We start from the raw sequence: 25603 nt of genomic DNA, 5'->3' as shown, positions 1-25603 counted from the left end.
AGTTTGCAATTCCAGAGATGTGTATTTGAGCTAAAAAGGAAACTTTTTGCTTTTGATAATTGGAAAGTAATTGAAGTATAGCATGTCCTATTCTAAAATGTAAAGAACTATGATAATCTACTTTGATATGTTCATAAGGATCTTCAATTTTTTATTACATTAACTGCTTAAATAATTTAACTCCTCAGCATATTGAGTTACTAATGAATGAGAGGAAGATGACTAGTTTCTTGTTTTCATTCATTTCAGTTATGGATAAATTTTTCCAGAAGATAGAATTATAAATATTTTAAAAGATCAAATACCTCATATAGCTAGAGGTTAATTCATTTGTAAATAGAACTTAGTTTGTCCAAATTTGGTCTGAATTATTCAGTTGTTTCATATTTATAATTTATGTGTGTTTCTGTATCATTTTTCTTTTAGCAATACTTACTTTGCATTTATAATTGCACACGTTTTTGCTTTAATCTGCTACCTCCAAAATTAGAGGCTTTTTTGTTTGTATGTTTGTTTTGCATGACTGTGGTCTTTTATATAACTTAAGTGTTGAATGCAAAAGGATTCAATAAATGTTTACTAGTCAGTAGTTCCTAGACTCAATATAATTTTTAAATGAGAACTCATATTTTTATGTATTGTTTAAAATTAAAAATGTTTTTAAAAGAAACTATTAATTTTTCTCCTCCTGTAATGCTTTTCTGGTAGATCTAAAACTATTTTAAAAAGTCATTTATTTTACTGTATATATTATGATAAGTGAAAAAGTATTTTTATAAAATGATTTCACTTCTGTGTTTTGATTTAATATGATTCTTATAAACCATTAGCTTTTCAGAGTTTTTCTCTCCCTTCCCTTTTTCTAACATGATTTTATAAAGGTGAATTAAAAAAATAAACTATTTAATCATACTATCTTTCTTTTTTTAGGTTGCTATGGAGTTGATGGAGAGAGTGACTCTATTATGAGTTCAGCTTCTGAAAACTCCACTGAACCTTGGTTTTGTGATGCCTGCAAATGTGGTGTTTCCCCGAGCTGTGAACTATGTCCTAATCAGGATGGAATTTTCAAGGAGACAGATGCTGGAAGGTTGATGTCATTATTCTGTTGGGTTAATATGCCTACTTTATAATGTATCTGCTTCTGACTATACTATTTATGATTTTCTGAGTTATACACTTTCATTCGATTACTTCTTTCTATCTCCTTGGCATAGAGTAAATGTATAGTAGCGGATTTCAGATCAGGGCAAGTAGGAAGAAGGACCATTTAGTGAGTGTCTGCTTTACCCTTATACCTATAATCCCATTTAATTCCAGTAATGACCCTATGATGAGACAGGTGGTAAAGTTTCCCATTTTACAGGTATAGATTCTGAGGCTCAGATCATTAAGTAATTTTAATTTGAACAAGGCCACAAAACTGGTGAACATTTAAATTTGAACCCAAATCTGTATGACTTTAAGAGTGTATAAGGAGAAAGAACCCATATAGTGATTTTAAAAAGGGGAAGTTTAAAGTATTATTAAGCTATGATAGGAGTACCCATAAGAGATAAAAGCAAAACAAAACAAAACAAAACAAAAAACAAAAACTGTAAGGGATACCCTAGGGCTAAGGAGAGTACTAGGGAATGACAAACTTGGAAGGAAGACATCTTACCCCAGGGTGGGTTTCAGACTTTGTTAGAAAAGATGTAGTTGCAGCCTCGTGGATGGCAGAGCAGCTTGCTGGTTTGCCTGGGCCAGAACTGGTCTGCAGATCTTGGCAAATGGGTGTCTGGGCACAGGTTCCAGGAGGAGCCAGGGCACTCATGTGAAGCCTGGAGTGTGTGGTGTCAGTGTTGAGAGGGAAAGAGGGTCCCCCCAATGTGAGAGGAGGTGGTCAGTTTTTATTTTTTCACGTAAGGATATTTCAGTATTTTTATTAAACATGTTTAATATTTCAACAGGAACAACAAAACAACCTATACAGTTACCACCATTATTCCCCATATTTTATATTTTAACATTGAAAAGGATAGGAAACATTTTATTCCCAAATAAAAGGTAGTCTTTCAAATTTAATAAATTTACTTTAGTAAAGTAAAAAATGTTTTTATTTTTCTTATTTTTGCCTCAGTTGGTAGAGAGCCCTTGAGAAATGTCACCACACAAGATTATTGGGATAACTAGAACGCTGGAGAGCCCAACATGTTAATGTTTAGAAAAATGGCTAAAAAACTTATTTCTACTGCAGCTATTACTAGTGTTTCTTATTACTGACATTATTCTACCTACTTAAGGTAATCAGAGAGAACCAGCTCTGTAAATTCTGTCCGGTAGTTCTTAAGTCCTGAGAGTTGAAGCAATGATGAATAAGTAAGGCAGCTTTGGAAAACACAGAGCTTCCTTTTTGGAAAGAGAATGTTCTATGTTTTTTCTTATTAATGATTTGAAAGTTCTCTTGTAAATATATAAAGTAGCTATTTCTTCATGCTATCATAATCCACAAAATAATTTGTTTCTAAATAAAGAAAGGGGAGGCCTCTTTAACCATTTATTTTATTGAGAGGTATTTGTATCTTACAAATATTTTACCTATATAGGGAGTTCCCTTGATGGCGCAGCCTGGTAAAAGTCCTGTTTGAACATTTTATTTGTGTTGATGTCCATACTCACCTATAGGCTATTATGGAAATTATACATCTTGATATAGTTTGAAGGATGTAATACCAGCTTGACTCAAGGCAAAAACAAACAAACAAACTTTAGTATTCTAGCTTCAAATGTAAAACAGGCGAAAAGATAGGTTTTGAAATATTCTTCTATCACATGGGGTAGTTAGACTTTTTTTCCTCTGTCCCTGATGGAAGCCACACATTCTATATAGAAAATGATGTTATTTAATATGAAAAAACAATTAGTACATTCTTCTCATTAAATTTTTATTTTATTCCATAGGGAGAGTATTTTACCCTGTCTTTAGTGGTCTTATAAACCTGATATTAGACTTATTCTAATATTTAGAGATAGTGCACTAGACACTATACTATATGCACTTCACATACATCATCATAACTTCTAAACTGCCTCTGTTGTACTAGGCTCTTAGACACTTCTTAGTATTTGATTACTGAATGAATAAATTAAGGAATGAAAATAGCATTGGAAGTGAATTTGTTTTAAATGGTGTAAAGGCACTACAAATACAAGGCATTTCAAAGTCAAATCTGAATTATTAATGTAGTTCCCATTCTGAAATTAGTCTTTTGAGAAGTATCTTTCTCCTCAGTTTGCTTAATAAAGATATGTGAACTTAAAAGAATCTATTAGTTGTTCTGTGCTAGAATGACAATTCTGACTCTTTGTTTTTTGGTGGTTTTATGTGGTGCTTCTTTTCTGCTCCTTTTCCCAATCAACATCTGTCATCATAGCTCCAAGCAAAATGGATGGTAAAGTAACAAGGAAGATTATTCCTTTTTGATTTCTCAATTTGTCTTAATTTCAAATTTCTAAAGTATGTACAGTTAAACAAAAAAGTATTTACAACAGGTATTAAAAAGGACCAAAATTGTCTCAACTGTTTGATATATATTTTAATAAGGACTCAAGTTGCCATCCTCACATGAGTGGTTTGAGGGAAATGATACACTTGCATGCCGATCACACTGAAATGGCAGTTTAAATCTGTAGTACTTGTGTGGCTTGTACTAAAACATTTTAAGAAGGTCAGTATGAAGCAAGCAGCCAGCTGTTGGGTTTATTGAAGATAAACTCCTACAGAGTACAGTGGTATTTCATACACCAGCGGAGCATGAAAAAACTGTGCAAGTTAAATTGAGAAAGCAGCTGCTTGTAGAAGATGTGTATCTTTATATTGAACTCCACAGGATGCATTTGGAAACTTGGGTTAAAATATTCTATCAAGAAAATCTCAAAACCTTGGATTTTCTTCCCAGTAAAGGAGATAATTTTTAAAGATTTATAACTATTTTCCCCAGTACCTCTATAAAATGATTCATCATCTTACTCCTTTAAAACTCATAGTGCATCACAAAACAGAATCATGCAGTAATCATAGCCACTCAAGCTGTGATAAAGCAGAATTTGTTGTTAATATATTCATACAGTTAAGAGAGCTTTGCCATCTCATTTTTATCCTCTTTCTTCTAGAAGTGATATCTGGTTAAATTTCAAAACCCAGTGATTTCATATTTTGTTTGGTTTTAAACAAACAAAAAAATATACAATATATTAGAAAAGGTTCAGAGCAATTTTTTAAAAAAAGAATTAGAATCAACTCCCATTTCTTTTTTTTTTTTTTGCATTCTATTTCCCCCTTTAATTCTGTTAGTATTTGTTTCACATATGTATGTGCTCTTGTGTTGGGTGCATAGATATTTATAATGGTTATATCCTCTTGTTGGACTGCAACTCCCATTTCTAATTTTTTTTTAATGTACTGAAACTTTGAGCATTCTTTGTTTAGTGTTGCCGCATCATTCAGACTTGAAAAAATAATCACGTGGGCATTATAAATTTTAGTGCAAAGCTTGTATGGTAAACAGATAAATTGATATAACTTCCTTATATTAATAATTATTCTGTAAAGTCGTCTAGCAATCATCTTTAATCTAGGAAGAAAGAAAGTCAAGATTCACACCAAGAATTGTTTTAAAATGTGTCCTTAAGGATTATCCAACAGCTTTAAGGAAAAAGTAACAATAGCAATTCTACCTAATTTCTGCAGAGTAATTTAACAGTTCTTAAATTAGGATCCTTAATTCTCAAAGTGCTAAAAATAATGAATGTGAATACCTTTCCATACATGTGAAAATTATATTTTGTTTCATTTGAATAGTGGTTTTACGCAAATATTTAACAACGTAAGGCAAAGTGCAGTGAATTTGAAGTGATCTGTAATTATAGTTGTTAATCTCAGCTTTGGCAAAGCTGCTGAAAAAGTAATGCTTATTGCAGTACCTTTTTCTATAATGAAATGGTGCCATTTTGTAGGTGATACATGTGATTCATTATGTGTCTGAGATTTTGATATCTGACCACAGAATTCTTTCAGTAGTTATTTGAGATGGCACATATTTTATGTTTATTTTCTATGTGGGCATTTTATGAAAGGGTGTGAAAACAAAATCATATCTTCTCTCCTTATAGATGGGTTCACATTGTTTGTGCACTGTATGTTCCTGGAGTAGCCTTTGGAGATATTGACAAATTACGACCAGTAACACTAACAGAAATGAACTATTCCAAATATGGTGCCAAGGTGAGACAGTATTTTTGATTGACTGAAAGAGAAGGTTTTTGTTAGTTTACATGGCTTTTTGTTAATACTGCTGACTACAGAAATGCTTTTTAGTAATCATGCTATTTGTGGAGCATTTAGCACTAAATCATTTATTTTTTATAGTAATTTTCCCAGAAAGCACTATGTATACATTTTTCATGTATTCCTAATTTAGAGTAAACTAAAGGGTAAAGTGGTCACTGACTATTGCTGTTTCCTTGGCATTTATCCCATTGTCTAGTACATAGTTCTCAGACCAAATCCTTATTTTTAATCAATTGGATCCAGTGCAAACCTAATTTCTGACTTTACTTTTGAAGTAGAATTTATCAAAACTATGAAAAGGGCACAGAAGCACCTGTTCATTTTATTACTCATGTTTCAAGGGTTGGTTTTATCTTTCAGACCACAGAACCTGCCTAGCAAATGATTCTCAGCCTCAGTAGTTTATTGATTGTTTTTATTGACCGAGCATTAGTATTATAAGTGATAAAACACCCACTTATTAATTTAAGTTCAGTTATACAATTACTACAAACATCCCTGGAATACTAGAACTATTAAGGCACTGATATTGGGAAATTGGGAAGAAAGTATAGCATCAATAATGTGTTGCAAATGGGGTGGTGAACTTAAGAGATTCTTGGAAAATTCTGATATTGAAAACTTAGAAATTTGTCAGTTTCTTCTATTATGCCCAGATTATTAGGCCTCCTTGGCTCTAACCACCCACCCCCATCCCTCATCCTCTACCCTCACTCTTGTTCTTTAGTTTGGGTAATTTCTGTGGAGTTATCTGCAGCTTCCCTCTCCACAGTTAGCTAAAGCGCCCAGAAAGAAAGCAAACTCAAGCACTTAACTTACTTTCCTGGTCCTTAGGTAATTCTATACTATCTTGTTACCTCTCTGATACCTTTAAGCATAGTTTAAAAAAAATTATTTGTCCACATTTTCTAGCAGAGCAGAATTAATATAAATTACCTAGTCCACCATTATTGGAAGTGGAAATTACACTTTTGATAGTAGCTTCATTATTCACAAGCATAGAGCCTAGAAGCAACTAGTGTAAGTCATTTTCAGTAGGTACAAATTATTGCCGTAAGTATAATTCTAGAAGCAATTAAAAAAAACCAGAAACTAGATTACTTCATATATCTGAAGCTAGCTGTGACCTTAGGAATGAAAAGAATCATTATGTGTGTAATTGTCAGCTGAATTTTTTCATTATTACTTGCTTTTGTTTTGAAGTATTATTGGGAAATGGAGTCGACAATTATGTACTGTCTAGCTCATCTGCAAAATCAGACACAGTGTTGTGAGTTACAACAGGGAAAGCTTTTCCAGACCACATTGTTCCCTAATCTTGATCACTTTCTCCCGTGTTCTCTGTTGCTTATTTCCCTGGCATTTTAATAATTCAAGCAGTTGAAGAAGATTCCATTCTCTTTGTTAGGTGGGTCTATACTCTTACTAAACTACATTGTCAGGAAAATTTTCTGTGTATTCATTCTGCAATGCTTTGCTCATTTCATTATATTACATTAAAATACTTAGGGAATTATCCCAAGAGCAGTTTGATTCTGTTCATAGTATTAACATCCTTCAAAGAATTTTAATTTCTTCATTTCTCTCCCTCTTTTCTCTGTGACTCATTCTCTCTCTCTCTCTCTCTTTTGGTCTCATGTTTAGATTACTGTTTGCTGGCATTTTATACCATACACATTCTGTTACTGGTTAAAAAAAAAAAAAAAAAGACACTTAAATAGGCAACAGAGTGTCAGGATTTGGGAGTTTCTCCTCTGTACCGAGTCATGTTCTTGTTTTCATTAATTGCTGATATATCAGTTTGGTGCTGTCTACCCAGTAGGTAGTCACTAACTGTTATAGTATTAAAATGGTATTTTTTATATTTATTGAAACTTTTGTTTTCATCTTTAATTGTTTCCCCCGTTCTTAATTTACTTGAAATACATTTACTAAACAGTTCTTCCTTAATTGTCTATTGGTGGTCTTTAACAATTTAGCAAGTCTTTGATGAAGATTCCTATTATGAAAGTAGTTTATATTTTGAGACTGGATTTTTCTTTTTTCTCTATGGTTTAAACAGTTAAAAAGGTAAAAAAAAAATATCGATTGATGGGGGAGATTTGGGGTAATTTAAACAGTTTATGCTTTCAGTTTTACAGTTTTTCCCTTTGTATATGGAATGTACATTGTTGTCTGTATTATGTATCACTACCAATTTCACCAAATTGTTTACTTAAGATTAGTTTTAATTCTCTTAAAGCTATTTTAAAAATGCATGATTTCTTTGATTGTAGTGCCTGGATCTTTTGGTGAATTTTCTCTGGCCTCTTATTTATTTTTCTTTCATTTTCCAAGCAATATTATATTGTTCAAGTCAGTGTACCTTCATGGTTAAAGCAAGACAACCCTCGTTTGAAGACTGACTCCCGATTATTTTTTTGTGTTATTTTGAGCGAATTTCTTAACCTGTCTTCACCTCAGTTTTCTCATGTGTGAAATGGGGATGATTATAGTACCTCTTCCACATATTCATGTGGAATAGTGTCAAATTATTACATATATTAATATATGTAAAGTGCTCAAATTAGTGCCTAGCACATTGGAAGCCCTCAAATAATAATAATGATGATTATTTATATCAGTGTAATTTTGGTATTAGAATTATATAGAGAATTACTTTTTTCATGTAAACTCTTCTTTGCCTACAGTTATTTTTTGTATTGATATACTGTTGGTTCACTACTTGTATTTTGTAGATGCTTTATCTGAAAATGAGAATGCAGTCTTTTGTTCTAGAAATATTTTTACTCTGAGAGTTTTTCTATTACCTCATTGTAGGAGTGTAGCTTCTGTGAAGACCCTCGTTTTGCCAGAACTGGGGTTTGTATCAGCTGTGATGCAGGGATGTGCAGAGCCTATTTTCATGTGACCTGTGCCCAGAAGGAAGGTCTTCTTTCAGAGGCAGCAGCAGAGGAGGTGGGTTATTCAAAGCCACGACTGGTGAGCATGTTCATGAGACTTCTTGGCTCATTATGTTATGTTCTATAAGTCTGCGTAGTAATTACCAGGTTTGTTCTTAAAGTCAGCCTAGATCACCGGCCTGAAACTGGAGGAATGAATAGTACATATGAGTTTTTTGAGTCCTAAAACCTGTCAGACATTTGGAAAACATGTTAAAATTTTTATAATGAAATCTGACAAATGAAATGTAATCCAATGTGTTTTAAAGCATTAAAATATAGCATATTTTCTTAAGAATCTGAAATTGTATTTGAAATTGATAACCTTGCTCTATTTCTCTCTAAATAAAATCATTACCCTATCTTCAGTAATGTATTTTGAAGCCATTTGTGCATTTCTATTCTTTACAATTTTTAACTTATTTTTAATCTGTAATTTTCCTTCTATGTTTATTGGCTTTAGATTAAGCAGTCAGTTTTCAGGGATTTTTAGGGACTCCTTAATATTCTTTCAAAGGGTCTGTGAAGTTAAACCCTTTATAACAACATGAAAATGGTATATACTTTTTTTACTCTTACTTCTTTCACAAGCCATAGTAGAGATTTCCAGAGATTATATAACATGTAACAATGTAACATACTGAATGTGGAAACAGTTTTGAGAATGCAGCTGTCTTCTTTCATGTGAGCTATCTAAACATGTAAGAGACTTGCAATAATGAAAAACAGTGCTGCGCTTCTCACTAAATTTGTGTGTGTGTAGGTGTGTAAATTATAGTATTTTTCATAAAAGTGTTAACATGTAATGGGGTTTGTTATTTTTAAGTGAATGAATATTTTAAAAATTTCTCAGTTTTAGTTTCTAATACACTCACTATCTATAAATATAACTCACCTAACTTTTTGGGTCTTCAGTAATTCTTAAGACTGTTAAGGAGTCCTAAGACCAAGTTCTGTTGATTCTTTAAGCTCTTTATATAGACAAGCAATGGAGTGTTTGCTGGTTAATTCTACTGTATATTCATGATGAATTTATGGTAATATCTAAGTCTCTTCTTATTTTGTTCCTTCTTTTTACTGGGTAGATTTTCAGTGTCATATAAAAGTTGGTTTATTATATTGGACTTTTATCTCATTTATATCATAGACAGGAAACAAATAAAAAAGATAATCTGCTGATAAAAATTTGTTGAGCACATTTTGAGGAATATATTTTGTGAATAAATGGATCCTATAGTGATTCTATTTTGGGCTCATTTATCTTTTTTTGTACCAGTCTCTGATTCTGATTAATTCTACTTTGATTAATTGATAAAGGGTGCTGGATGAACACAGCATTTTCACATATCACATATTCACAGCTTTATTAAGTTAGATTTCTTACTTCTTGATCACAGTTGTATATAGGCAGTAAAAGAAAAGTTGAAAGAGAATAAGTAACCCAGTTTCATCCAATGACATCATACACCTTACTGTATTTTTCATGACTTTGTATAGCCTTGTGACATGATACTTTATTTCATTGTGAGGATCCATTTGAAGATTCTATTCTTTTTGATACTATGTGAAAATTCCACATTATTTAGAATATTCAAACCATGTTATAACAGCATATCTCTGTATTACTAAACTGAGCTATAGCAGTGGTTCGGTTATGCTGACTATAACTTATATGTATTATGGTTCACATCATGTAGTTAGACTAAGGTTACTTATATTCCATCTAAACTATATGGTAGTTTCTTCTGTGATGAAGTATGATTTTGGTACTACTGAACATTGTTATACTCTGTTACCTAATTTCTACTAGTGTCAAAATTTCCTTTGAAAAAATATGTTTTTTTATAGACTTTTGATCTTCTCTTTCTCACAACTTTTTACTTAATGGACTAAAATTTTTCATGGATTACAGTTAAAGGACTCAAATGAGATATTTGGCTATTGAACTGATGCCTTAATATTATTAGGAGAACCAGAACTGGTTGGAATGGGCTCTTGATTGATCAACAAATTTTTTTCATGAATACATCAGGGAGTTATGTTCCTTAAAGTTAGACATTTTGTCTGGGATCTTCAGTGATACCTTTGTGTGGCTATGTTTGACATTTGGTAACTTGCACTTTATTTTTAAAATTATTCAGGATGAATTCTGTGACAATTGCTCAGATCACTTTCTCTCACACTCCACTTCTAAGTTGACAGCAAATTGGATCACCTGTATCTACAAAATGTATCTAGACAATGTCCATTTCTTACCAGATTTACTGCTGCTGCTACCGTAGTCCCAAGTTATACTTTGTCACCTGGTTAATATAATAATCTCCTTACTCTTCCCACCCTTGCCTTCCTAGAGCAGAGGATGGCAGTTTTATCTATAAAAAGCCAGATACTAAATATTTCAGGCTTTCTGGGCCTCTGGTTTGTGTTGAAACCACTTAACATTACCATTTATGTGAAAACAGCCATAGACACTATGTAAATGAATGAACATGACTGTTCAAATAGACAGTTCTTATTTTCAAAAAGAGGTGCACCAGATTCAGCTCTCAAGTCATAGTTTGCCAACCCTTTCGTAGAGAATACAGAACATTTTCACTAGCAGCTAGTATTATTCTATTAAAGTCTAAGTCAGATTTGGTCATTCATTTGCTCAAAACCCTTCAGTGGCTTTCCGTCTGATTCAGACTAGAGGTCACTTTCCATCTAATGACTACAAGGCTCTGTGTCATCTGGCTTCATATTACCTTTCTGACCTCATCACTTCTTCCCATTTAGCCTCACTGGCCTTCTCCCTGCTCCTGTAGTGAATGTGCCTGGTGTTTCCTGCTCCAGGCCCCTATACTTGGTTCCTGCATGGGCTGCCCTTCCCCCACATATATCCTCATGGCTCACTCCCTCACTTTCATTAGGTCCTCAAGCCATATCTGCTTCTCACTGTGGTCTTTCCTGGTCACCGTGCCTGAAGTTGCAACCCTCTCTGTCCTATAACACTTTCTATTCCCCTTTCCAGCTTAATTTTTTTCTTTTTAATACCTAACCACTATCTAATATTCTTACTTGTTTTATTTATTATCTGTCACCTTCATTTGAACATAGATTCATGAAGGTAGGGATTTTTTTGTTCTCCCTTTATTTTCACTGCATTCTCAGTATTAAAATACAAGTTGAGGGAGGTGTCCTTTTTATCAGTCAACTTTTATTTGATCAGCTGTTAGCATGTAAGGTCTTTTTTTTTTGGTAAAATAAGTTTTTGCTTTTCCACTACTGTTTTGATTTCCTCATTATCTAAAGACATTGCCTGAGGGTACACCATTGATATACTTTCTTGTGCTATTGGAATAACCATTTTTTTAAATGTACATCTCTTTATCTCTTTGGTTTACATAAGATGATGTTCACTGCTACCCAGGCTCAGTTAATTGTCAAAGCATATGTTAGCAAAAAGATCACTTTTACTTTTGATCTTTTCTAAGAATATAATCTTACTTAACATTTATTTGAAGTTTGTAAGCAGTATGATTTATTTGGAGTATATATAGAATATTAATTCCTCTAAACATTCTATATACACTCTATTATTAGACACTTACATACCTGGAAAAAATTATTTTGATTCTTTATGCTGATGTGTGTTTTCTGTTTTTGTTGTTGTTGAAAGTATTATTGATCTTTTTCATTTATATTAACTGGGAATATTGATGAATCCATTTTTCAGTACATACAAAGTTCCTTCTCTCAGTTCTTAATACTAGGCATAGCTGTATATTTACATATTAACTGTTGTTTTTTTTTTTAACCTTTGATCCCCATTACTCATTTTTCCTTCCCCCACCCTCACCCATCACCGCCGGGCTCTGGCAGCCACCAATCTGTTCTCATAGAATTTGTTTTTTTGTTTGTTTGTTTTTTAGACTCCATATATAGGAGGGATCATACAGTGTTTGTATTTCTGTCTGACTTATTTCACATAGCACAATGCTCAAGGTCTATCCATGTTTTCACAAATGGCAAAATTGCTTTTTATGGCTGAATAATATTCCATTGTATATGTATACCACTGTTTCTTTATCCATTCATCCATCAGTGGACACTTAGGTTGTTTCCATATTTTGGCTATTGAATATAATGCTTCAGTGAACATCTAGTTGCATATTTCTTTTCAAGTTAGTGTTTTCATTTTCTTAGGATAAATAACCAAAAGTGGAATTGTTGGATCATATGGTAGTTCTATTTTTATTTTTTTTGAGGAACCTCCAAACTGTTTTCCATAGTTTACATTCCCACCACAAGGTTTTCCTTTTCTCTATATCCTTTCCAGCACTTCTTATCTTTCCAATAATAGCCATTCTGACAGGTGTCAGATGATATTCATTGTGGTTTTGATTTTCATTTCCCTGATGATTTCGTAATATTGAGCATCTTTTCATGTACCTGTTGGCCATTTGTATGTCCTTATTGGAAAAATGCTTATTCAGGTCCTCTGCCCATTTTTAATTGGATTTTCTTCTTTCTTCCTTTTTTTTTTTGCTATTGCATTCTATAAGTTCTTTATATAGTATAGATATTAGCCCCTTGTCAGATATATGATTGTCAGTTATTTATATTTGCAGATGCTTTGTATTTTAGCTAGGCTTTCACCAGCAGTAGAACACTTAAATGCAGTAGTCTACATATGTTAACTACCTCATGTGACAGGAGGTATAAATATAATTAGTTCTTGGATTGTTTCATTGGCTCAGTGATCCAGTCTGTTTTAACCTATCCCACCAATATCTGTCTTTTTTTTTTTTAACTGTTATGTTTGTCTTGTGTCTCAGTGTTGCTAGACTAACTCTAAGCACTGTGTTCTTTCATTATAGAATTCAAAGAGGAGGAAAAGGGTACTTTTGTTATTAGGAATGAAATTTTTTTTTTATGTTCACTCCATTAGCTCTCTTCATCATCTCATGTCAAAACTGTCATTACGGCCACTATTAGTAGTGTGACAAATTGAGAAGGTGAAATCTGACATTTCCAGTTTCTGTCAAAGGAAATGGGCTTTACCAAAAAGGAATAATTTGGCAGGAATGACTGTGGAGTCAGAAACTAACATTTGCCACAACTAGTCTAGGAGGTTGGCAGTTGACTTCCATTCACTGTCGCACACATTACTTAGACTAAATTATCTGTATTGTAGTCATTTAAAAAAGGAAAAGAAGAGCTGAGTATTGTAAATAAAGAAAGAAAAAAGTGAAAATGTTACCTTTCCCAATTTTCCCTTTCTTCACAGTAGAAGAAATCTAAAGTGCTGGGCCTTTTCTTTGGGTCTTATCCTTTACCAAGTCTTTGCCTTTTAGTAGTGTCATCCCCTCTTCTGCCATCTTCCCTCATCACAGTGGGACTAGCTTCTCAGTTGTCCTTCCTTTCCGAGTGTTTATTTCTCTTTGGCTTTTACTTCAGGCAGATTGGTCAAGTTCATATTGGCTCACTTCATATTTCTTAGGGAGTTAAGTTTAATAAATTAGAGTATTGGTTAGTCAAGGTTATCAGGTTACTTTTGGTTTATAGTATATTTTATGGCAAAAGAGATCACCTCCAAACATTCAAAACAGCATCATACATTGAAAAAAAAAAAAATCCCATAGACTGAATGGTACTGACTTTATCTTTTATCATCATAGCTCCAAGTTCTATACTCTTACATGGAACTTTAAGGAATATTCTGTATGTCTAGCTTCATCTTATTTTTTTCCTGCCTTTTTTTTCTCATTCCATTTTTTATTCTCACCTTCAAAAAACACACCTACATACCTCAGTCTTTAATTTTTAAAATTAATTAAAATTTAATATTATCTTGTATTCTGCATACTTTTAATAAGCCACTTCAAAACCTTTTTTGAATAACATAAGCAATAAATCATCCAAAGGATAAATAGACATCACTTCTGTTTTTAATAGAGATTATATTGTTATTTTGTAATTATCTTAGTTTTGTATCAGTGTCTAAATTGGAATGTCTACTGTTAAGACTGTATTTGTATCTGGATTGTAAACCACAATTAAACATAATGAATTTGGAATGGTTCAAATAAATTTAAGGAAATATAAAATGTAGTAATAAATGCAGATGGATAATTCTTAAATATGTACAGAACAGAGTATTAGTGCATTCCTAGATAAGACTGATACTGGATAAGATGAGTTTCAACAGCAGAATAAATTAATATAGGTTTACTCCTTTTGTTTTAAAATACTCAGTAAAAATATGGAAAATATAATGGATCCTTAAAAGTGTTTATAATCATTAATTATACATATCTTTGTGCCATAAAGAAATATTATGTCAGCTTTTAATAAGCTTAATATAAATAGTTAATACCTAACACTTTTGTAATTTGATACCAAAGGATAATTTTGCTTTCCTGAAAAACCTTCTTTTGCTATTAGCTTTTTTTTTATTATAAAAGGTAAATATAAAGGTAATATTTTCATGAGGGATAAAGAAACTGCTCTATAAGACAATATAAATTTAGATTTAGTTCACCTCAGTTTCACACATATTCTGCATACAATATGTGTGAATGTTTTAAGAATTGAGAAATACTTAAGTTGTAAAAGTTAGGGGAAAATGAACATGTGATGAATGCCAGATGGAGAAAATGTACCTTCACAAATGAGGTCACATTGTATACAGATTCTTAGAACTCAAACTAAGTTTGTTATATTCAATTTTTATAGGAAAAAATACTAAACAGCTGCAGACATAGTTGTTTATGGTTGAAAAGTAAGTACAGGATGAAATATGTACATTATCAAATTTACTTATTTATTTATTTATTGGCATTTAGACACCAGGCACCTGGGCTTTGAAAATTTCCATTTTAAATTGTCCTCTGTAAATGGTCCTATAAATTTCAAGTAATGGAATAAGAAATTAAGAATGCTTACTCAAATTTGTCGATGTTTTTTTTTTTTTTTTTTTTTTGGTCTTCGTCATCTGGGCATGTCTGATAAACAAATTAATCATAAAATGTCTGCAAGGCCCTGCAGCTGAGAACTGACAGAAATGTAACTCAGCAAGCATGTGGAACATGTGTTCTTATTGAATTTATGTACTAAAACCCAGTTAAGTTGTGTTAAGAGTTAAGAGGTAATCTAAACTTTGCTAAGCAGTGTATTTACATTTAAAAGTAGCTTCATAGGGCTCAGTGAAATCCATCAGTTATGATTGAAGGCCTATGTATATGTGCAAGGTACTAGGCAGGTGTTGGGATGGAGTCTGTCAGGGAGCAAAAACAGCGTTAAGGTACAGTAATACCGAGGTGGGAATAGACAGTAAATACCAAGAAATGCTAAACAACTATACAAGATGGCACTAAAAGATATCACAAGTGCTAGTATGGACAAGAAGTAATATAAATACAGAAGGAAGAAGGTTCCATGGAAGTATCAGAAGCTTCAGGTGGACCTTCTTGCCTTATCGATCTCTCTTCTTTAGCTGTTTAAGAATTGAAGATTAATTTTTTTTACTATCATTTATCCAACTTATTTATTAACCCTGCAGAAATAGCAGTGAACAAAAGAAACAAACCTGTGTGCTCTTAAGTTAGCTTACATTTGAGTGGCAGGTGGGAAGAAGACATAGTGAGAAAGTAAGTAAAGAAATATATTGTGGTAAGTGCTGCAAAGAAATATAAAGCAAAATAAAATCTTTGGAGAGTTAGGGAGGTTGGGTATTTTATATGGGGAGGCCAAGAAGGGCTAAGAAACATTTTATGAAAATATCTAAGGAAAGTAATAGGAAAATATGTTTATTTGAGAGAGTAGTTCAGGCAGGGGGAACAATATGCAGAGAGTCTGAGGTAGGAACATACTTGGTTTGAGGACCAACAAGGAGACTGGTATGGCTAGTACAGAGTTAGAGGGACTGGGGTTGGAAAGGAAGGAGGACATAAGGTGGCAAGGGGCCAGCCACATCATGTGGGACTTGGAAGAACATGGGAAGGACTTTGGATTTTTACTCTGAGTTGTAAAGCTACAGAGTACATGTGAACCAATTAATATTTAAAAGGCCTATTACAATGACTACTATATCAAGTGCGGGCCATAGGGAGGCAAGGGTAAAAGTAGGAAGGCCAATTAGGAATCTTACTGTAACAGATTTAAGTGGGGAGGTAATGAGGAATGACAGATTTTGTAGGTATTTGGTCATAAATTGGTTGTAGACTATAGAAGAAAGACGGATCAGAAATGAGTTCTCTTTGGCCTGAGCTTCTAGTAGAATGCAGTTTACTGGGATGGAGAAGACTGCAGGAAGAGCAGATTTATTGCAGGAGAGAGGAAAATTAAGTACAGTTTTGGACATGTTGAGTTCAAGATGCCTATTAGACATTAAGTGGAGACATCAAGTAGATAGTTGGCTCTCTGAGTGTGAAGTTTAGAGAAGCAGTCAAGGCTAAAGACAAATCTGGGAACTATCAAGGTATGGATAGTACTTATGGTGAGATGACTAGATGAAATCACCTAGTGTATAGGAGTAAATGGAATTGAGAAGAGGTCTAATGACATTCATAGTGCTACTTCAGCATTCAGGGTTGGGAAAGTAAGGAGGAATCTACCAAAGAGACAGAGGAGTGATCAGTGAGGTAAAAGAAAACTAAGAGTAAGTATCCCAGGGGTGTTTCAAGAAGTATTTCAGAGGGGGTGTGAGTGATTGTGTCAAATGAGTAGCATTAAGGTGGGGAATGACCATTGCATTTGGCAAAATGAAGGTAATTTTTACTTGAGAGGGGCTTTAGGAATGGTTGGTAGTAGTCCTGAAAACTTGGGATGAAACAGAAATGAAGATAGTTAATATGAACAAGGCAAACCTTTAGATTTTTCCAATTAAGAGGAGCTTAGAAGTGGAACAGCATATGGGAGCCCAAGAAAGTTCTTTAAAGTCTCCTTAAAAGATATTATAGTATGTTTGGTATGCTGCACGCTTGAAGTTTGCTGAAGGGAGTAATACAGTAGAGAGAAAAAATGCAGTGGAGAGATAGAATTGCTGGAGGGAAGAGGGGTTGGGAGCGAATGCACAGGTGAAGGAGTTAACTTTAGACAGGAACATTAGGCAGTTTGTCCTTAGGAACAGGACACTAGGCAGAGGGTACAGGTAGGCATACAGATAGGTGATACATGCGGTTATTGGAGGATGTGGAGGTTTTGTTTCTTTTTCTTCCCTCTGATACGAAACAAGATCAAGATCTGCAAGTCAGGAATAGGGTAGAGATATTGTATGTAAGAGTGAGAATAAAGTCAATAATTGTGTATGAAAATAGAGAATAAATTAACTTTGAAGTGTGTTCAGCTGCCCAGGTACAGGTGAAATGTGAAGGTAGACTTTTTATCTTGTGTGCTTCAGGTTTAGTTAAGCGAAGCAAGATGAGGAAGAGGAGCAAGAGAGTTAATGCTCCATGCAAAGGAATAGTTAACTGATGGACCAAGGGATGAGCAGGTAAAAAGGGCAGTCATTACGTTCATGAAGGACATGCACATAATGTCTGAAGGACAGTCCAAAGTCAGTGCCTTGGAGATCTGAATGGTGCTGAAAACTTAAAGTTTGAGTCTTAAGGGAATGACCAGGAAAGATAAAAGGTGATGCTCAGAGAATGATATTTTAGGCACTGTTTTATGCAAAATATGCAGAATCTAGGTACAACCGTGACAAATACTGGCATGGCTTACCATTGCAAGTATGAATCCTATATCTAAAAACTCAATTTTAATCTCACCTACTTTAAAGCAATAGAATAATTCTCCAAATCTGGCCATTTGGCTGAGGTTCAATAAATTTTTATTTCCATTTATCATCTTTTGTCACGAAGATTTAGAGCATGTCATGAGAAAACAGCTGTGTGTGTATGTGTGTGTGTGCATATGTGTTAGTGCAGTCTTCTGCCTTCATTTTTATAGTCATATGAAGTAGTTATTATTAAATCCAGTTTATTAATGAGTTAACAGGGGCCCATTTAGCAATTTGTTAGAAGCTACAAAACCAGGAAATGGTAGAGCCAAGATTTTTTTATATTTCCAAATTCTGTGATCTTAACCACAGTTCTATACTAATCTGTGGATATCATAAGAATTGCATTATATGCTTTTTTTATGTTAAGGACACCTTAGATTTTTAAAATTATTATTTTTCTTTTCTATCTCATTCATTTCTTCTTTTTTAGTATCATCATTTTTATTTCATCATTGCATCATTTCTCTTTGGGTAATAAAACCTCACCTTAACTGAAAGATCCATTTAACATAACTTCGGTAAAAAACATGGGAAGCTCACCTTTATTTCTCCTTCTTCAGACATACGTAAAGAATGGACTACCTGTCATTTCGTTGGCAATCATATTGTAGTACTTTCTTTGTGGATTTATAAGTTATTTCTAGTTTTGATAGAATACTTTTTTTTTTCTTTTGGTACCCTTTTTATGCAAAAAAAATGTACTCATTAGGCTAATACCATGAAATATGGCTGTGAGGGAGCTGTTTCCTTTTGAGATTTTAGTGTTGTATAAACAGTTAAAGGGGATACGCAAAGAGTTTTATTGACAGAGTTTGGTCTTCTTAATCCATTTTGTCCTGGATGGAATTTGTCCATGCATTCCTAGACAGAAATGCGCCCTTTTCTGAGTCGGCTTATCTCCTGTGTTCTGGATTTATTGTTGTTTTGTAATATTAACTAACCTGTGTGTGCATAACTTTAATACTTAATGATGGTTCCTCGCAAAGATTAACAATACCCTATTTGTTTTAAATAGTAATTTTTTTTTAGGTACATAGGTATAACTAAATATAATATGTAAGATTTGATTTCAGTATATTTAAATCCACACAGTCCTTTAAAGAAAAATAATTGTTGTTAATTTAAAGTTGATATACAGGATTAAGTTTCTAAAGCAGCAATCTTTATCATTATGTGGAAAAACTGCTTTCATAATTGACTTTAGAGTAACCAGTACTGTAGAAGATTCTTCAAAATGGAAATAATATCTTATATTAACTTTTTTATGACCTTTTGGAGTAAAAATGTTCACTTTTCCCCTCTTTTTTTTTGATGTAGGATATAGCAGATCCATTTTTTGCTTATTGTAAGCAACATGCAGATAGGTTAGACAGAAAGTGGAAGAGAAAAAACTACTTGGCTCTACAATCCTATTGTAAAATGTCTTTACAAGAGAGAGAGAAGCAGCTATCACCAGAAGCACAGGTATGGGATTCATATCAACACTCATGTTTTTTCTCTGAAGGTTATGGATTTCAGATCTCATGTATGTTTGCCAGTGATACGTGAAGTATCATTATGAAATTTGGTTAGTTACCTAGGAAGTGGATTGTCATTAAGGTAAATGGTGAGTATACTGTATGGCTGAATACATTATTCCTCATCTAGTCAACAAAGATACCATTTATAAAGCATCTTTCCAAATACACAGAATAATTTCCTCTAAGCCACATATTTCAATCAGTGCATTTCACTGACCACATCTTGTTTTTAGTCTGTTCTAATGTTCATTTTTGCAAAGGATATGATCAATATATGCCCACGTTTTAAAATGTACTTTTATGTAAATTAAGTGTTTTTAAGGAGACTGTTGCAGGTATTCAGAAGAGAAACTTCAGCTTAATCAAATCAGTTTCTAACAACTGATCATAGATTAGGACAGTTGTTACTAGGGGTAGACCTAGTTTATTGTAACCCAGGAATTATGCAATATACCTTAAGGACTTTGAATAGATATAATTTGCCTTCATGTAGCAAGTTCACATCTTTCAGCATGAAAGTAAAAAGCATAAGGAGTATGTTACATTGTAATATCTTTTAAAATTTATATGTATTTCTTTTATAGGCAAGGATCAATGCCCGACTTCAGCAGTATCGTGCCAAAGCAGAACTAGCTCGATCCACCAGACCCCAGGCCTGGGTTCCCAGGGAAAAATTGCCCAGACCACTCACTAGCAGTGCTTCTGCCATTCGTAAGCTGATGAGGAAAGCAGAACTAATGGGGATCAGTACAGATATCTTCCCAGTGGACAATTCAGATACCAGTTCTAGTGTGGATGGACGGAGAAAGCATAAGCAACCTGCTCTGACTGCTGATTTTGTGAATTATTACTTTGGTCAGTATAGACACTGATGCATGAATATTTTCAGTGGGAATAATTTTCTAATGAAAATATTTGATATGCTATCAAACTTTTAGAAATTTATCAGCTATGCTACATATATCAAGTTAAAGCACATTTATTTTACTAATTAAGTTGTGGGTTGTGAAATGCTAGGTGGTATATTTGTAAATAGAGTTAAAAGTGTAATTATGTAGGTTTATCTATAGCTTGCTTTTCCTTTGTGTATTTTGTATATCAGCTTTTATTTCCTACTAAAATAAAATTGGATATTTAATTAAATAGAGAGGAATATGCGCATGATTCAAATTCAGGAAAATATGGCTGAACAAAAGAATATAAAGGATAAATTAGAGAATGAACAAGAAAAGCTTCATGTGGAATATAATAAGGTAGGTTGGCTACAGAACAACATAATATCTATCCTACTGATTATTTCTTTTGTGATTTCATAGCATTTCTATTTGAGTCCCATTTTGAAATTCTGAGTTTTTAGGCCCCTTCCTGTAATTTGTAATCCTCATTATCTTCATCATCATCACTAATACTGAGCACTTTCTATATGCCAGACACAATTCTGAGCAATTTTAACTCATTTAGTTCTTACTTCATATTTACAGTGTGGGTTATGATTATTGCTTCCATTTTCAGAGGAGGAAACTGAGTCCTAAAGAGGTGAAGTAATTTGCCTAGGCTCATGGAGGCAGAGTTTGAGGCCAAGCAGTTTGACTCCATTCCTTATTCATAACCATCGTACTGCAGGACTCTTTCTGTTCATAGAAAACTTAGAAACTTATTTTTGAATTACTGTTTTTATCTTAAATTGTTTTGTAATGTTTGATTTTTTAAAAAAATAACTCCCAATTTAAATTTCCATTCTACCTCTTTAATGATGAGGGAGATCAAAAAGGAATATCATTAATAAGCAAGATATGGCTAAATGTTAAAAGTAGGTAACATGAACATATAAAACTGGTATTGACTTATTGTTAGATAACATCTTAAGTGATAAAACTTTAGTAGGAAGTAAATTTCCAGGCATCACCCAACTGCAGTGAAAAGTGTACTGGGATTAGATTGGGAAGACCTGGGGATTCTTGCTAGTTCTATGATCTTGGCCAACTTACAAAAGCCCTGTGATCATTAGTTTTCTCATTGCAAAATGGTGGAAATGCACTTTGATAGAGTCATAAGGATTAATTAACAGGATGTTTGTGAAATTATGGAGTAAACTGTAGTAAAACTGTATGTAGATATCATTATCATTAGTAAAAATGCTAACAAGGAACAAAATGCTTTCATTTTGTTGATGCTACTTAAATAATTGGATAGCATTGTCTCTCAGTGGTATTGTGTCTTGAATATATTAAAAATTTAAAATACAAATATTGATATTCTTGGACATTTATTAATGAATTATTTAAATTTTCCTGTATTTTACTATATATTTTAATGATATTCTAATTTGAATTATATACATTATAGCTATGTGAATCTTTAGAAGAACTACAAAATCTGAATGGAAAACTTCGAAGTGAAGGGCAAGGAATATGGGCCTTACTAGGCAGAATCACAGGGCAGGTTAGTTTCTTTCCAATTGCTCTCTCCTTGTATTTTTGCTTGCTATGTTATTTTCAAAGATAAGATTTTTTGATATAACTGTTACTTTGCTAACTGAAGAATTCTGTTTGATTAGGCCAACTTATCCTCTGGGATAATGATTTCTTCCTGAAATACACCTAGAGTGTTGGAAGCTGCCTACTGAGAACCTGTAGTTTAATTTGTTTGTTTTAACAGCTATCTTCTTTGCAAAGTTTTTTCATTTGCTCTGATTGACCTATCATTTGTAATGAAGCTAAGATGTGAAACATGAGTTATTCGTACCCCATTCTTCTTTCCTCGAATTTAGCAGTTTTAAATTCCTTACAACATTTTTTCTACCTTTTCTTGTGCTGTATTTAGTTCTTTTTTTCCTTTCTTTCCTATTTTTTCTTTCTTTTTTTAAAGGCAAATTGGAGGGATTCATTTTCATGTTGTTTTGGTTTTGAGCTATGTAAAACATGGCTTTTGAAACTTTAATGTTAAAGTGTAGTCTTTTCCTTTAGGTAGCTATTACTGTAATTATGAAAAAGATTACTTTATTATTTTGAGCTATGTAAAACATGGCTTTTGAAACTTTAATGTTAAAGTATAGTCTTTTCCCTTTGGTAGCTATTACTGTAATTATGAAAAAGATTACTTTATTGTCGAACATTTTAGCCTGTTAAACTAATTGGTGTTGAGAAGAATCATCATTGCCAAATAGATTTCTCTGAATGCTCTTTTTAGTGTTAGGTGTATAATTCATAAATTAAGAATTCATTCAAATTTCAGTTATATTGTTATGGATGATGGAGACTCACTTTGGTCATTAAGCTATGAAAGTTGTCTTATTTTTGAAGAAGGCTTTTCAAAGAACAGATATTTGTCATTGTGCTTGTTTCAGAGGTTTACAAAGTGTCAAATTCATCATACAATTTGTATAGACATTGTACTTTAGGAAGTAATAGATTCTGATAGTATTGTGCATGCTAATTTTGGAGGCTTCTTTTGTACACAGGATTTATGTAGCTTATATTGTAATGAATAACAGTTTAAAAGATGAAAATGAGTAGTCACCTATGGAGAATTGACCTTGGTTCCTATTGATAGGTTGTTGATGGATTTGTGGAATATTGTGATGTTTTTTATTTTATATTATAATGTTGAGGCAGACTTGTTACTAGTTTATTTGTCAAGCTAGTATTTTCTTTTGCCTTGATTGCAAGTTTGTCTCGTAAGAATCTCCTATTTAGTGTAAAATATTATATACCATAAAAAGGCATTTTCATTTATTAAATGAAATTTAACAGAAGTTCACAGATTTCCTTGTGCAAATGTAAACTAAACAGCAGAAGTAGAATTCATTAGTACTGCTTGTATGACACTTTTTTCCAGTTGGTTGAACAGATGCTGGCCCACCGGGCCGCTGAGAAATGACTTTGATAGATGGTTGCTGTCTGAGAAGCCAGCATACTACAGATTAGTAGAAACCCAAAGAGAATCTTATTCACTTTGTGGAGAATTTGGTCCAATAAGATAATTTTTCTAATTAACCTATGGAGCACCACTGTAGCTGGGATGTTGAGGAAAATAAACGGCCTCAATATTCTTTTTGTCAAGTGTACTGTGGTTTTTCTTTTTTTTGAGTTCTTAAATGCTTGTTCTTGTCCTTCACTTTTTAAAGCTAAAGTAGAAGTTTAATTTTCATAATGTTTTAGTGTTCCCCTGAAAATCGATGCAAGTATCTAATTATAGGTTTCGAATGGAAGTAACTGTAAGGCAAAACTCATTTTAATACTTTGTGATGGTGTAAGAGCTGGTAAAATATTCTCCCTTCACAATCCTAGCATATTTAGTTGACTTGAGTGTCATATAGAGGAAAACATTGCTTTATATTTCTTCTTTAAAACAAAATAAACTGCATTTGTTCAAATCAATAGAAGTTGAACATACCAGCAATTTTGCGAGCACCCAAGGAGAGAAAACCAAGTAAAAAAGAAGGTGGCACACAAAAGACATCTGTTCTTCCTGCAGTGCTTTACAGGCAAGTGACAGAATTATGACAAAATATATTGTACATTTTTGAACTAATAGTTTTTAGTAACAAGATGCTTCAAATATTTGAGAGTGAATTATGTCCATACCAGAATTTAAGTTAGATACCTTTGAAGTTCATTTTATTAGTAAATTATCAAAGATACTTTCCAGGTTGAATGACAGAAGAGATTTTTTCCTCCTCCTTTAATGATAAGAATAAAGACTTTTGTAGCATTTAAATGACTGGGGAGATATATACATAAGCTCCAGGGAAATGAACAGTCCTTTTTAGGGGAATTGAAAAGTTACTTTAAATAATGTAGATGAGCATTTTCTTAAATGATTAAAACAATATATTAGATAAATGGGCATTTACATTTTATTTTACTTGAATGAATTTGAATTTTATGTGTGCTTTAGGTAGTGATGGGTATCATATATACAGTTTGAATTACTGCTTTTGTACAGTGCTGGATAATGAAGATAAGTATTAGATTTGAACCTTTCTACATTTTTCTCTCTATGCTTGGTTGTAATAATTTTGTTTCCAGAAGCATTTTTGTTCTTTACTTTTTTGACTCAGTATTTTACATTGTTTACCATTTTAGTGTTCTTACATAGTCAGAACTTCTTTCCATACCTGAATAAGTTATGATCTTAACTTTTTTCATGTAACTGATTAGTTTGAGTGAGAAAAGTTTCGAAGATGTGTGTGTGTGCATGTATACATAAGTACATATGTGTATGTATAAACTTACATACACATATATGCTTAGGTAAATACATGTTCTCCCTACAGCTTCTTCCTTTCTCAGAAATAGCAGCAATAGCAACAATATCAGCATCTGTCATTACTTTCCATTCATGGCTGGAGGCTCCCTTATTGGGGAATTGCAGATAGCTTCCTTATAATGTGAAGAAAGTTCACGAGTGTCTTAACATGTAGTGTGAAGATGGGCATACTCGCAGTCCAGTTTTTCCAAATGAAATTGTTTCATTTGGAATCAGTAATCGATAGGCATATCATCATACTTCTGGCTTTTACCACTACTGTTCATTTTGTTTTGAAATATATTTTGAATGATTATTCTTTTTTACTCTGAGCAATACTGAGACCAAGTACTGTTGTTGGCGGGTGGTGTGTGGTGGTGGTGGTGGTGGTGTGTGTGTGTGTGTGTGTGTGTGTGCGTGCTCTTTTTTCATAAGATTATTTTAAAAATTCAAAATTATTGTTTCTAAATGGATAGTTCTATAAATACACCCTAGATTTTCAGGTCTTGGTCCTTGTGCTCCCAGGAGTAGTTAAGTTGCCTTTTTGTACAAGAAAAGTTACGTTCCTTAAAAACAAAAAAGTCCAAAATAAAAGTAACAATAGTAGTAAAACTCCCCATTCCTGGCAAGGGCTATCAGTGGATATACCTTTAGGAATCAAAATCTGATTTTCAAAAGACATTTATATGTAGTTTACTTACATGTTGAAGGGTCTTTGAAAGGTTTATAATTAATGGTGAAAAATAAACTGAATTTTGTTTGTAAAGTAACTTTTTTTACTTTTAAAGAAGTA

The 25603-nt window shown here is 32.9% G+C and overlaps 1 protein-coding gene across 5 annotated transcripts in view; it reads left to right on the top strand.

Moving 5' to 3' along the window:
* Positions 1–25603, top strand: part of PHF14 (PHD finger protein 14) — a 199670-nt gene that overhangs the window by 25137 nt on the left and 148930 nt on the right. For all 5 annotated transcript variants that reach the window (XM_073238772.1, XM_073238773.1, XM_073238771.1 and 2 more), the window contains exons 5-12: positions 931–1090; positions 5155–5266; positions 8153–8290; positions 19358–19504; positions 20145–20415; positions 20707–20813; positions 21907–22002; positions 23943–24046. In XM_073238772.1, coding sequence (XP_073094873.1) covers positions 931–1090; positions 5155–5266; positions 8153–8290; positions 19358–19504; positions 20145–20415; positions 20707–20813; positions 21907–22002; positions 23943–24046 — 1135 coding nt within the window. The remainder of the gene's footprint in view (positions 1–930; positions 1091–5154; positions 5267–8152; positions 8291–19357; positions 19505–20144; positions 20416–20706; positions 20814–21906; positions 22003–23942; positions 24047–25603) is intronic.

The sequence above is a fragment of the Manis javanica genome, chromosome 6 (genome assembly GCF_040802235.1).
Source record: "Manis javanica isolate MJ-LG chromosome 6, MJ_LKY, whole genome shotgun sequence".
NCBI classification, from domain to species: Eukaryota; Metazoa; Chordata; class Mammalia; order Pholidota; family Manidae; genus Manis; species Manis javanica.
This window is presented reverse-complemented; position numbering and strand designations above follow the sequence as displayed.